The 15304-nt window shown below is 42.4% G+C and overlaps 1 protein-coding gene across 1 annotated transcript; it reads right to left on the minus strand.

Annotated features, from left to right (window-relative positions):
- Nucleotides 1–419: 419 nt before the first annotated feature.
- LOC133776043 (protein FAM204A-like) lies at nucleotides 420–1684 on the minus strand. The gene is made up of 3 exons (XM_062214712.1): nucleotides 1284–1684; nucleotide 1017; nucleotides 420–925 (listed from the first exon to the last, which is right to left on the minus strand). The coding sequence occupies exons 1-3, from the start codon at nucleotides 1658–1660 to the stop codon at nucleotides 602–604; spliced, it is 702 nt and encodes a 233-aa protein (XP_062070696.1). The 5' UTR covers nucleotides 1661–1684; the 3' UTR covers nucleotides 420–601.
- Between the last annotated feature and the right edge of the window lie 13620 nt (nucleotides 1685–15304).

The following is a 15304-nucleotide window of genomic DNA, read 5'->3' on the forward strand; positions in this document are numbered from 1 at the left end:
ATCAGTCTGTCCATTTTTTATTGTAATATTTGACCTGAAAGTACACAAAATTAATAAATTGCTTTTACTATGTGACTATGGAATATCAACTCTACTTTTGCCAATAAAGAATCAGTAATTACTTTCACATGACTAAGGTAATTAAAGTCATTTTAAAGACAGTATCAATTGAGACTTTTTGAACTTACAACCAATCCATTATAAACAAATTCCAATCTTAAAAACACGATTCCAGTTACACCAAGTACAGATAAGAAAGTACAAGAAGCTCATTGGTTATGCTATACCAAACAGATGAAAAGCAAAATTGATTTTCTACTGTAGACTTATACAAATAAATAAATACAGCCCTACCCTTTTTTCCAATATGTATGCTCAGATTTCTTATACAAATAGCATTTCTTACAACAAATGGTTCACTTCATTCACTTCAATAACATGAACTCCTTAGAAAAAAAGATTGAAAAGGGCTGATAACCAACTCCCAAATTTTATGCTTATTTTTTCCTACTTTTCTCAATTTCCTGACACATTAACATGAGCAGGAGGTGTTCTCAGGAATCGAGCACAGAGTCCACAGGCATCTTGCAGCAGCACCAAGTCACATATATCCCATGTTGCTTTTGGTTTCCCATCTCTTCTTTGCTTCAAACCCCCATGCAAGCTTCTTCTTTTTTCGAGCAGCCTGTGAATTCTCAGTCTCCATTTTGGCTTTTATAAACTTGTGGCAGGCAATTGCTTTGGCAATTTTCACACCAAGCTTGCGAGTAGCCAGCTGGTTGCTGAGCTCCTCGGCCTTCTCAACGTCCCACTCCTCCACAGCCTGGTCATTCCTCTTCTCGAGGCCCGATTTTTCAACTTTTTTCTTTTTAACAGGGGGTTCCAATCGATCATTGACTCCAAAATACTGAGTAAACTCCTTCCACTGGGTTTTTTTGTTTGTTTGTTTTTTTGACAGGCAGAGTGGACAGTGAGAGAGAGACAGAGAGAAAGGTCTTCCTTTGCTGTTGGTTCACCCTCCAACAGCCGCCGCAGCCAGAGCACTGTGGCCAGTGCACCGTGCTGATCTGAAGCCAGGAGCCAGGTGCTTCTCCTGGTCTCCCATAGGGTGCAGGGCCCAAGGACTTGGGCCATCCTCCACTGCACTCCTGGGCCATAGCAGAGAGCTGGCCTGGAAGAGGGGCAACCGGGACAGAACCCGGTGCCCCGACCAGGACTAGAACCAGTGTGCCGGCGCTGCAAGGCAGAGGATTAGTCTAGTGAGCCGCGGCGCTGGACCCCACTGGGTTTCATTTGAGGACTGTTCACCATGAGATTCTTTTTCATTCTTCAACTTATCTTTTCTGGAGCGTTTCCTTTTTTTCCCTCTAAATTTTGAGGTTGAGATTTTCTGTTCAGAATGTTTTTTATGCAATTCTTGAAATTTATTCCACATGTTTAAGGGAATTCCAGAAGGACACGCCTCATATGCATTTACAATCATCTCTGTTTCAGCTTTTGGTCCATCTGTGGGTAAATCTGAGATTTCTGTGTTCCTAACAGTCCCATCCTCTTCACCGTCTTGGGAGTTAAGTTCAGAGTTATCCGGTGTGGCTTCATCTTCAGAATTTGACTCAACATCACTTTCATTTAGACCAGGAGGCAGCAGCCCACTCCACATCTTTTCTTCGGTCAGGAAACGGCTGACTGGGCGCCATCTCAACACCCCGTCAACATTGCGCCTCCTACGGTGGAAATTTTAAAGTTGTTCAAGATTTATTTCTAGAAAGAGTTTCAGTCTATGTCCATGGAAGTTTTACCAAAATTTCCAGAGATGTATATAATCCTCAAGTTATTTAAATTATTGCAAAGTACCATAAAGGATATAATTTTTCCTAATTCATTTCAAGAGGTTGGGTTTTTCTGATTTGAAAACCCAGCAAGTACAAGAAAAAAGAAAAAGTTGTATATAAAAATCAATCTCATAGGGCCGGAGCTGTGGCACAGCACGTTAATCATCCGCCTGCAATGCCAGCATCCCATATGGGCACTGGTTCACGTCCCGAGTACTCTTCTTCCTATACAGCTCTCTGTTATGGCTTGAGAAAGCAGTAAAAGATGGCCCAAGAGCTTGGGCCCCTGCATCTGCATGGGAGACCTGGAAGAAGCTTCAGGCTCCTGGCTTCAGATCAGCTCAGCTCTGGCCATTGTGGCCATTTTGGGAGTGAACCAGCAGATGAAAGACTTTTCTCTCTGTCTCCCTCTCTGTGTCTGTAATTCTGCCTCTCAAATAAATAAATAATAAAAAAAAAATCAATACCACCTTTAAAAATTGACCAAATTACAAAACCTAGAAAATTTAGTAGTATATTATAAATTATATCCTGATTAAGTAATTTCTAACATTTATTTTTGCATTCCATACAATTCGTATGCTAAACAATCACATTATTAATACTTCTAATTGCAATAATTGTTCTTTTTGTTGTTGTTGTTGTTAAAGACTTATTTATTTGAAAGGCAGAGTTACAGAGAGGTAGAGACAGAGAGAGACAGAGAGAGAGAGAGAGAGAGAGGTGTTCCATCCACTGGTTTACTCCCCAAATGGCCACAACAGCCGGTACTGAGCCAATCTGAAGCCAGGAGCTAGCAGCTTCTTCTAAGTCTCCCACACAGGTACAGGAGCCCAAGGACTTGGGCCACCTTCTACCTCTTTCTAAGGCTATAGCAGAGATCTGAGTCAGAAGTGGAACAGCTGGGACTGGAACCAGTGCCCACATAGGATGCTGGCACTGCAGGTGGCGGCTTTACCTGCTTTACACAGTGTCGGCTCCTAACTTTTTTTTTTTAATTTTAAAAAAGTTTTTAGAGGCAGAGACACAGAAAGTAAACAAAACAGAGTGACATAGATTCCATTGGCTAGTTAATCCCTAAATACTCAATGTCTGAGGCTGAGCCAGGACAAAGCCAAGAGACAGGAACACAATATAGGTCTACCGATAGTAATACAATTATTTGAAGCACCACTACTGCTACTCAGCTTCTGCCTTTAATAGGTAGCTGGAATCAGAAGCTGGAGCCAAGAATCAAACTTAAGTTCTTGGATATAGTATAGGGGTGATTTAAGAGTATCTTAATGCTAACCGGGACATCTACCCCAGCAACAGTGATCTTAAACAAGAGGAATAAAGAGGAGTAGGACATGAGTAGTTTGGATAAAGAAATGTACCTATGTATCAGTCCCCACAATGAGCTACTCTCCCATGGTCCCTAGGAAATAAATATCTGAAAAAAATTTATTTTCCTGTCCATTCTTTTCTGCATTTTTAAATGCTTAATGTTTAAATGTATTTTATAATGTTTTGGAAAACACATATCCTGTCTATGATCTGAATACGTGTGTGTGTGTGTGTGTGCGCGCGCGCAGAAATGCTCAGAAAAATCAAACAAGAAAGCAAGAAACAACAAAACCAAACAAAAAACCAAAACATAAATAACCTTGCATGGGAATGTGATTGGTAGAGTTTTTAATATATGAAGCCAAACAGTTTTTTTGCACTAGAGACTCCTACTCCCCAAAATATTACTATCTAGATACACGTATTCTTCATTGTTTCAAGAACCTTCACAATGCATTCAAATTAATTGTCTCAATATATTGAAAGGTGAGATATAATGGCTTTATCTAAAACCAGCTCAGACTGAGTCAATCAAATCACCACCACTTAAACCAGCCTGTCAGTTGAGAGGAACCTCAACTTAGTGCAGTGCTGGCCAAGGTTAAATGCACATGTTCATCATAAATAGAGGTCTTGTCAATACTTGCAGGTTTTTCATAAATATGGAAACAATATCATCAAAGCAAGGAGCTCACAATGCAAGCCAGTGAAAACTGAAATTTTCATGGAGCTGTGAGAGCATCATTTTTTTTTTTTTTGGACAGGCAGAGTAGACAGTGAGAGAGAGAGACAGACAGAAAGGTCTTCTTTTTATCATTGGTTCACCCTGAAATGGCCACTGTGGCCAGCCTGCTGCAGCCAGCGCACCGCGCTGATCCAAAGGCAGGAGCCAGGTGCTTCTCCTGGTCTCCCATCGGGTGCAGGGCCCAAGGACTTGGGCCATCCTCCACTGCACTCCTGGGCCACAGCAGAGAGATGGACTGGAAGAGGAGCAACTGGGACAGAATCCAGCGCCCCGACCGGGACTAGAACCCAGGGTGCCAGCACTGCAGGTGGAGGATTAGCATATTGAGCCATGGTGCCAGCCAAGAGCATCATTTAATCACATTGCTGTGAATCAAAAACTACTTGTAATAAGACTTATAATAAAATTCATTTGAGTGTAAATATACAATTTTACTGAGTATATACAGATAAAATATTACACTTGTAAATATTTATTTATTTATTTGAAAATCGGAGTTACAGAGAGAGAGAGGGAGGCACAGAAAGAGATCTGCTATCCACTGGTTCACTCCCCAGTTGGTCACAATGGCTGGAATAGGGCCACGCTGAAGTCAGGAGCCAGAAGCTTCATCTAGGTCTTCCACATGGGTGCCAGGGGCCCAAACACTTGGGCCATCCTCTGCTGCTTTTCCCAAGCCATTAGGTAGCTGGGTTGGAAGTGGAGCAGCCAAGACATGAATTGATGTCCCCGTGGGATGCTGGCATCACAGGTAGTGGCTTTATGAACTAAGCACCAATTCTAGCCCCCAAGTATTAAATTTATGTATACATATATACCCACACATATATATCTATATGAATATATATATATTGTGTATATATTTTAAAATGTGTGTGTATATATATATATTGCTGTATGAAAATATGTATATTCATTGTACATTTTAAAAATTCAAATATAAAGGATTCCAAGATGGCTGAATAGGGGACGTACTGCTTTAGATGATGGGAAGACAGCAGAAGAGTGGAAGAAATGCATTCTCAGGGGAGATCTGGAAAGAAGGTGGCAGTAGAAATTCTGCAGAAGGAAGAGAGATGCCATGGATCAGCATGGAAGGTGCCAATGCACGGCAGCTACCGTGGATACCACACAATCCACACAGCTGGAAACTGGCAGACATGCCATCTTGGAGAGCAAGGTGCGAGCGGACTGTGGCAGCCTGTGCCAGTAGTGATATTGCTGAAGGGAGAACCTTGCAGATCACTGTCTTTGAGTTGCCCTGGAACCATAACAAGACTAGGGTAACCCACCTAATCCAGCCAAGTGTAACCTGCTGTAATGTAACCCACCTAATCCATCAAAAGAAAAGCATGTTTCTTTCGCCCCATAGACCCACAGGGGCAACTGGCAGGAAGAAAGCACCATTTTGACATAATTTGAAGCTGTGGCCACTTTTGTGAATGCATGTGATCAGGGGATTTTACCTGAGGGAAAAACCTGCATTCCACACTGACTTTGAGTCTGGTTAGAATAACTGACAGGGCACTGGGCACCCACATAGAACGTTGAGGTGCCCACATCCTCTCAACCTATCAGACTTTGGCATTCAAACCAGCAAGGCAGAGTACCCACAAGCAGCTGGCTCTGGGAACATCTTTGCTCTCTCCATGGATGGGACAGACTAGTGGGGCAGAGCAGATCCTCTGCACCCAGAGGTTTGGGGAGTTTTGTGTGATGAGATTGTGGAAAAGCTGTTACTGGACAACAGTGTGCAGGGTGTTGCTAGATATCTGGGCAATAATTGCATCCAGCCCAGAGCTCAGAGCTCGCTGATTGCTTGGGATGGATCATTGCAGAGGGATCTGTGCTCACACTAAAGACTGCATAGATCCTTTGTGCAGTTCACGTGGCACCACAGGCGAGTGTTGCACTCACTGTGGGCTAATCCTGGGAATTGATTACCTTGGAAGAGAGGAGTTGAGGATATGATTATGTCAACAGATGTGACAATACCTTCCCACCTGATAATAATAGAGATCTATCATGCCCAGTTTGGGTGTCAAAAAAAACAAACAAACAAACAAACAAACAGAAGAATAATTTGGAAAAATTAAAAACAATGTTCAAAACTTACAAGATAATATGAAAATACCCAACATAAGGGTCTTAGGACTTCCTACAGGTGTGGAAAAATAAATCGATTAGAAAGCCTATTAAGTGAAATAATTACAGAAAAAATTCCTAATTTGGAGAAAGAAAGGAACATCTGACACACAGGCGCCTAGAACTCCTATTCAAGATGCCCAAAAAGATGTTCACCACAACATATTGTAGTCAAACTTTCAAAGTAAAACATAAAGAAAAGATTCTAAAATGTGCACAAGAGAAACAGGAGATTACTTTCAAAGGATCTCCAGTTACACTTACAGCTGATTTCTCAACAGAAACCCAAAAGACTAGGAAAGAATGCAAAGACAAGGTCCAATGCTTAACAGAAAAAAAAGGTCAACTCAGAATATTGCACCCTACAAAGCACTCATTTATGAATGAAGGTGAAATAAAGACCCTTTATAACAAACAGAAATTCAAAGAATTTGCACCATTCATCCAGCCTTTCAAATGAAGCTCAAGAATGTGGTACAAGCGAAAACAGAAAAATATTCATCATTATGAAAGAATGTGAAGGCAGAAAATCTCCCAGTAAAAGTATAAAGGAAATCCAAAGCAAAAAATAGGAATATTTATGGGAAAATGGCAAGGTTAAGATGTTACATTTAAGTAATAATCTTCAATGTAAATAGCCTCAATTCTCCAGATAAAAGATACAGACTGGCTAATGGGTTAAAAAAATCTCATTTATGTGCTGCCTACAAGAAACACACCTCACCAACAAAGATACAGGCAGATTAAAAGTGAAAGGATGGAAAGCCATAGTACATGCAAATGGAAAGCAAAAAGGAGCAGGTGTAGCCTCCTAAAGAAGGGAATTATGTATTGGTTAAGGGATCAATTCAGTAGGAAAGTGTGACTTTAGTAAATGTATATGCACCAGCACCCAGTGCAGGGACAGCTGGTTCTTTAAAACAAATATTCCTTTAGAGGAAAACATAGACTCCAATACAATAGTAATGGAGGACTTAACATTTCACTTTCCTCAATAGAAAGATAAACTATAAAGAAAATAAACAAAAGAAACAACACAGCTAAATTATGGGGAAAAAATGAACCTGATATCTATAGATTTCATCCCAGAGTTGAAAACTACACATTATTTTCTTTATGTGAGTCTATAAAGTAAGTCCCAGCAAATTCAAAAGTTTGAAATCAAGCCATGCACTTTTTCAGATCACACTGGATTGAAGCTGGAGAGTAACAACTCAAGAAACTCTAGAATGTACTCCAACACATGGAGACAGAAGAACACACTTCTCAATGAACAGTGCGTCACAGAAGAAATTATATTACAAATTAATGAAGATGATAATGCAACATATCAAAACTTATGGGAAGTCGGCGCCGTGACTCAACAGGCTAATCCTCTGCCTTGCGGCGCCGGCACACCGTGTTCTAGTCCCGGTCAGGGCGCTGGATTCTGTCCCTGTTGCCCCTCTTCCATGCCAGCTCTCTGCTGTGGCCCAGGAGGGCAGTGGAGGATGGCCCAAGTCCTTGGGCCCTGCATCCGATGGGAGACCAGGAGAAGCACCTGGCTCCTGCCATCGGATCAGCGCGGTGCGCCGGCCGCGGCGGCCATTGGAGGGTGAACCAACGGCAAAGGAAGACCTTTCTCTCTGTCTCTCTCTCTCACTGTCCACTCTGCCTGCCAAAAGTAAAGAAAAAACAAAACTTATGGGATACAGCAAAATCAGTGTTAAGAGAGAAGTTTATGGCTACTGGTGGTTACATCAAGAAATGAAAAAGGCATCAAATAATGAGGTGTTAATGCATCTCAAGTACCTAGAAAAGCAACAAACCAAACCCCAAATAAGTAGGAGGAAAGAAATAATAAAATTAGAAGAAGAAATGAGCAAAATAACAAAATAAAAAGAGATAGAAAAGATCAGTGAAATGAAAGGCTCGTTTTTTGATAAAATATACAAAATTGATACACCATTGAAAAGACCCAAATAAATAAAATCAGAAATGAAAAAGGAAATGAAACAATGGATAACTCAGGACTAAAAAGAATCATCAAGAACTATTATAAACTGCTACATGCCAACTAATTGGAAAATCTAGAAGAAATGGAAATATTACTGTTGCTTTGTTAACTGGCTTTCTTATTTGAAAGGTAGAGACAGAGATCTCTCACCTACTGCTTCACTCCCCAAACTCCTTCAACAGCTGAGCTGCTGAGCCAGGTCAAAGCTAGGAGCCTAGAATTCCATTCAGGTCTCCCATGTGGGTAGCAGGGACTCAGGTACTTGAGCCATCACCTGCTGCCCCTTCAGATGTGCATTAACAGGTAGCTGCTATGGAGAGCAGAGCCTGGACTCAAACCCAGGTTGTCTAATATGAGATATGGGCATTCTAAAGAGCAGTTTAACCACTACACCAAACAGCTATCCTGTTCACTATTGGTTTTTGTAGGCTTCATATCCATATTTTTAAAGATATACACCAAAGAAAGTAGGTATAAAGTGACAGGATATCTGGCATTTACTTAAATATATCAGCCAGAAAACTCTTAACCAGGAGGGAGGACACAGTAAGCAGAGGTGCCCAAATCTTGTTAATTGTTGGACTTCAGTAATGGGTACGCAGGAGTTCATTTACTTTTCACTTTTTAAATATACAAGTTTTCTTTCAATGACTGCCTATGTATGCAACAAGGCTTGGGATGTTTCATCTCTCCTTTAGAAGTGAAGGGAGGCCGGTGCCATGGCTCATTTGGATAATCCTCTGCCTGCGGCGCTGGTATCCTGGGTTCTAGTCCTGGTTGTGGCACCGGATTCTGTCCCGGTTGCTCCTTTTCCAGTCCAGCTCTCTGCTGTGGCCCAGGAAGGCAGTGGAGGATGGCCCAAGTCATTGGACGGGCCCTGCACCCCATGGGAGACCAGGAGGAAGCACCTGGCTCCTGGCTTTGGATCAATGCAGCTTGCCAGCCGTAGTGGCCATTTTGGGGGGGGTGAACCAACAGAAAAAGGAAGAACTTTCTCTCTGTCTCTCTCTCTCTCTCACTGTCTAACTCTGCCTGTAAAAGAAGAAGAGAAGAAGAAGAGAAGAGGAGAAGAAAGAAGGAGAAGAAAGAAGGAGGAGGAAGAAGGAGGAGGAAGAAGGAGAAAGAAGGAAGAAGGAGAAGAAGGAGAAGGAGAAAGAAGGAAGAAGGAGAAGAAGGAGAAGGAGAAGGAGAAGGAGAAGAAGTAGTGAAGGGATCAGAAATGCATGTAGGCAGTAAATCCTTGTGAAATGCTTATGCAAAGTTAAACAGGCTGAATGCATGGAAGTTTTCAAGATAGATTTCATTCCAGGCAGTTAGCATGTGCTGAAGGAGCCCATGCACAAAAGTGAGGTTTCCATGGAGCACATCTGCCCAACACTGGGCTAGTGACACACGCCAGACAAGAGACATGAGGAAACCACTGCACACATGGGTCCCGCTAGGCGCATCATCACCTACACCGGCATTTAAAAGGCTCTGCTGAATCCATGGGGCTCAAACTGAAAAACACCTTTCTGTGATCCAGTGTGGGAGACTAGGAAGTGCTCCAGGGTGGAGCAAGGAGAGCACACTTCTGTGCCCCCGAGAGTATAGAGCTCTGCATACCTCCTGAGCACTGTGCCCAGTGACCTTCCTGACATCCAGGGAAGAGGCTCACCCTGTGCACTCTCATGGTGCTCTGCAGGCCCCAGCTGTGATATGCACATGGCCACCCTTCCTGTCATATGGTGAGCTCTCAGCAGGCACACTCCTTATCATCACTTGTTCATCACTGATACCCACCACTGGCACCCTTTCCCCTCAACTTGATTCTTGCCAAGTTGTGGAGGATGAATGAGTACTTGCTCAGTAACTAGCTGTGCCATCTCATGCCATCCTCATGACAGCCATAGCTTTTACTCTTCCAGTTTTACAGAGAAAGGCATGAGGCTTGTGGACATGAGATTGATTTTCCAACTTTGTAAAACTGTGAAGTGGCACATCTGGCATTCACACCCAATTCGGGTGACTCTGAAAGATCTCGTATATCTTTACCAGTGAAGACTGAAATAAAACTGAGCAACTTTATGGAGAGAAGTCTGGAAACGGAGAACAGGACCTTCACAGTGGAGAAATGCGCCATCACTCAGCCACTGTCACCACTGATAATAGAATGCACTGATATCACATGACAGCCTCTGGTGTGATATGATGAGAAGAGCACATCACTTCTGTGGTTTTCTCATCCAAACCAACACTTCACTCTAATCGTGAGGAAAATAAACCTAAATTGATTTATATGACACAAGCATTGGACCAGGACTCTTCAAAAGTTCCAAGCTCATAAAACCAAAAGATGGAGAAACTGTTGCAGTTCAGACCAGACTAATGAAAGTAAATGGAAGCTAAATGCAAGGCAGCATCCTGGATTGGATGAGGGGACCAGGTAAAGAACACCAGTGGAAAACCTGGGGGAAACCTGAAGTTTAGTTAACAAGATCGCTCCAATGTTAATTTCCTAGTTCTAATACACAGAGCATGTTTACAAAAGATTTAACACTAAGAAAAACTAAATGAAGTGAACTGGCCTGGTTTGCTATTGATGCTATAACAAAAGACCACAACTTTCTGACCTAAACAGCACAAACATTATCATTCTGCAGGGCAGAAGAATCACTATGCTAAAATCAAGATCTTCCCTCTGGAGGCTCTAGGGAAGAATCTGTTTCCTTGCCCCCACCCAACTTTTTTAAGACTTATTCATTTATTTGAAAGGCAGAGTTACAGAAAGGCAGAAGCAGAGAGAGAGACAGACAGACAGACAGACACACACACACACACACAGAGAGAGAGAGAGAGAGAGAGAGAGAGAGAGAGTGTCAATCTCCCATCAGCTGGCTTACTCCCCAAATGGCCAAAACAGAAAAAACTGGGCTGATCCAAAGCCAGGAGCCAGAACTTCTTCCTGGTTTCCCACATGGGTTCAGGGGCCCAAAGACTTGGGCCATCTTCCACTGCTTTCCCAGGCCACAGCAGAGAGCTGAATTGGAAGTGCAGCAGCCAGGACTCGAACCGGCACCCATATGGGATGCTGGCACTGCAGGCAGTGGCTTTCGTCACTACACCCCACAGCGCCGGCCCCTTTCTTTCCTTTTTAGAAAACTGGTGAAATGTGCATAACATAAAATTTACCAGTGACATTCAGTACGTGAACATTATTGTGCAATGATCACCACCCACCATCTGTCTCCAGAACACTCTCATGTTCCCAGAGTAAAACTCTTGGTCTATTCAGCAAGTTGTTTCCTTGCCTCTCCAGCTTCCAGCTCGCCTCATATCCCTGTCCCCTCTTCAAAGACAGCAGCACAGCATCTCCAAATCCCTCCTGCACTCCCCAGCCTCCCCTTTCCCTTATCAGGACCCCTGTGCTTACTGTGGGTCATCAAGTTCAACCAGAGTAGCAGCCCCTTCTCTAGCACTGTAATTCAATCACAGCTACAAAGTCCCTTTTGCCTTTTAAGGTGACACAGTGACAGGTTCTAGAGGTTAGGATATGGACATATGGATATGGACATACTAGATGAGGTCCTTCTTCTTTCACAGCTAAGCGGGAGTTCTGTTATCTTTGCAACTTTCCCAGAAATCTGAAATTATTTCAAAGTAAAATATTAAAAAGATAAATATGTATGTGACAACTTTAAAAACAGGTTGCATTACAATCACAGATTTGCGCGAGGAGTGTTGTGATAGAGGGTAGGCTGCTGCCTAGGACACACATCCCTCATCAGAGTGCCTGAGGTCAAGTCTTGCCTCTACTTCCAATCCATCTTCCTGCTCAAGAACACCCCGGAGCCAACAGATGATGATTCACATACTTGTGCCTGTAATGTCCACACGGGAAACCCAGATGGAGCTCCTAGTTCACAGCCCCAGCTGGGCCCAGCCCTGGCTGTTGCAGGCAGTTTGGAGAGAAAATTAGTGGGTGAAATAAATCAATCAACCAAACGTCTCTCTCTCTCTAGAAAATCAGCAGATGAAATAAATCAATCAACCAAACATCTCTCTCTCTCTCTCACTCTCTGTCATTCTGCCTTTAAAATAAATAAAAATAAACTTAAAAAAATCCCACAGATTCATAGGCTCTCAAGATTGAATGGGAAATTAAAGACATTCTTTTTACTGACCAAATTTTGGACATCCTTATGAATTATAATCTGTGGAAAATTGGGTGGGGTTATCGCGAAAATGATCCCTAGATACTTCTCTGGAAAGTGCTTTGCATTGTGGTTGAGACCAAGACCAAGGACTACTCCAACACCCAGTGGTAGGTGACTGGCCCAAGCCCTGTTGTCCATGGGGAGCTCTGGCCCCCTCCTAGTAGTAGAAGATCTACAGTTTCTCAGAGACTCCCAGCATCTCCTGATACATATTCCAACACCCCCCTGAACAAACTTCATCTTACCTCTTCTGTCGCCACCAAGGCAGCATAGATTAAAAGCGTTAGCAAGGGAGGTGGTGGCTCTGCTGAAGCCCCTCCTACAGAGCACAGACAAAAAAATCCCAAAGGCTCTGGTGCAGGGGTATCCCGGAAGGATGCCTGGAGATCAGAAACCCAGAACTCTGCCTTGCTGATCTTCACTTTATAACCCTCCCTAGTAACCTGTCTTGTTTAACGAAACCACATGACCTTGTAGAATTGACCCTCTCCCAATTCATCCCATAAACAGCATGAGAAAGAGACAACTCAGGAGCAAAATTACATTTTGCCCATTACTTACATCATTTATTCATTTGTCAATAGTACAGAAAAATGATTTAGTAGTTATATTTCCATTTCCTGTAGACTCAAGAGCTACCATCTGAAGACCACCACTCCTGGAATACTTTGAAAAGGCACTTGGTTGCCTCTGGCAGCACAGGATGAATAAAACGCCAATGAAAGTGACTGATTCAGGAAATTCAATGTGCAACCTTTCTTGGCAAGGGTGTTCTTTTTATAACCTGTACCTGGTCAGAAGTGAATTGAAAGTTTTCTTGGCAAAATACTGTGCCTGGATAAATGGCTCTGCAGTGAAGAATGAGTAAATAGAAAAAGCAAAAAACTAGAGGGGGCAGGGAGAGATACAGAGACCCCTGCAGACTTTGTGAATCATTAGAAAAAGCGATAAAGCAACTCTCTAAAATCATACTCTGTGGGATAAAACAGAATTAAACTATCTCTTTTATGTTATCAGTAGGATCAAAAATACAATCTGATAAGAAAGAAATAGACTGATGTCAAAGAAATACCAAGCATCCATAAAGAGAAACATAATTTACCTTTTTCCCAAGAGATTCGTTAGTGCAATGAAACCAGAAACAGCCTTGGAAATAAGAAATTGTTTTCAATGGCCCAAAAATTATTTTTGAGTTGTCAAGAATATGGCAATGAGATAAAATTGGATTGAAACAGAAGTCACAATAGTAAGAGTGATAATAAACTGCCCCAAACAACAGGGATAAACAAAATTTGTTCTAAGATAGCCCAGGGGAAGCTCTGAGCTGAAGATTAAACAAACAAAAACACATAAGCCTCAGTAGACCAGGGCATCTTGAAAGTAACTGATTTAAAACCTGGGTCTCACACAGCTACGGAGATAATAATTCTCTCCCAACACCCCACCAAAATGAACCACAGCTTCTAGAAGCAGAGCCCTTTGACCTCAGTCCAACACCAACGAAGTAAAGCACGTTCTAAAAATCAATGTGCAAGTGGACACGTCCCAGACAAGTGTGCTGGCCTTGGAAAGAGATGAGCAGAACAAAGCAACTCGAGAGCTCCCTAGCAGACAACTAGAAGGGCAATAGCGAAACGAAATGCATTGGAACTGTCATGTGGAAGAAACTCTGTGTCCCAAGCAAAGCTCTTTAGATTGTTTTGGTGGTGATGGGGGTCCCCAATCTGCCAATTTGCTTCATCCCCATAAACCAACAGTGTAGCCGACCTATAATGCTTCTCCCATCTGCACTCAAGCCACCATGAGTGCCCTGTTGAGAAGAAACACAGACCCCTGCTTTACTCAAAAATGTGCAATAATTTGGGTTTCTGGTGATACAATTTATGGAGGTAAGGAAGATGAGGTGGATGTTAATTTGAGGGAGATGGTGGAGACTTGGGGAGATGGATGAAGGAAATCCGGAACTTCAAGATAGACCTGTAAGTGTGGGAATTAGAAATACCAAACATCAACTCTGATAATACACAATCACTTTAAACTCTTCTGTCAAACTCAAGATTTCCGGAACTGCATTGAAAACAAATACGAATATATACTGCTTTTATCAGAAACAAACAAAACCAAATGACACTGAAACCTTGCAATTAAAAAGTTACTCAAGGGTATAGTGGCTGTTCACATATAATAGCTTAGGAGTACCCATTTTAGTATCAAGATAGAATCCATGGGAAAATGCATTTAGTAGAGAAATGGTTTACTTTACATAGCTAGAAAATGTAGCCATAATGAAGACCTAACAATCATGAACCACTGGAAATGAATCACACAGCATCATAGCGTAAGGCAAAACCATTAGGAATGCAGGAGAAAACTAACAAGCAACTATTACAGTAGAAGGCTCTTAGTGCAATGAAATGTCAGAGACAGAGTGAGTAGGCCAGAAATAAACAAATGAGGAACTTTCCTCTGTTTTTTTTTTTTTTTGTTGTTGTTTTTTGTTTTGTTTTGTTTTAGAAAGTGACTTCACTGGAGCACATATATATCTATTCAAGTTACTTCTAATCCCTTGAGAATGACAGAGGATGTAAATAAGTAATCACATAAAGGAGGGAAAGACATTCTGAGGCCATGGAAGAAGTAGCTGTCGCCCAAGGTGTGAGCTGCACACACTAAGGTGCATGTTCACCCTTGATGGAGGCAGAGCCCCAAGCCTCGGGGCCTGGTTTCAGAACTTGTCCCTGCCCTGCTATTGCTGTTCTCAAGGCACAGCCTGCCTTGGCCACTGCTGGAGCAATGATTCCAGCATGAAGCTGGGGCATTCTGCTATTATGCAGACTGGTTTCATTTTTTCTCAACCTAACATATCCCCAAAAGAGACCTGGGAAGTGTACTGCATGAGGTTTGAAGTTTGGTGCGAAGTGTGAGGGAACATTCCACAAGACAGCCCTCCATTCTGACCCCTACTGCAAGCTCAAGGGTTCCCCCAAACCACCCAGTTTTGATAACGAATCAGGAGGACTCAGAGTAAGACTCACAGTTAGGGTTTAATGCAGGGAAAGGATAG

Source organism: Lepus europaeus, chromosome 17 (assembly GCF_033115175.1).
Source record: "Lepus europaeus isolate LE1 chromosome 17, mLepTim1.pri, whole genome shotgun sequence".
NCBI lineage: Eukaryota > Metazoa > Chordata > Mammalia > Lagomorpha > Leporidae > Lepus > Lepus europaeus.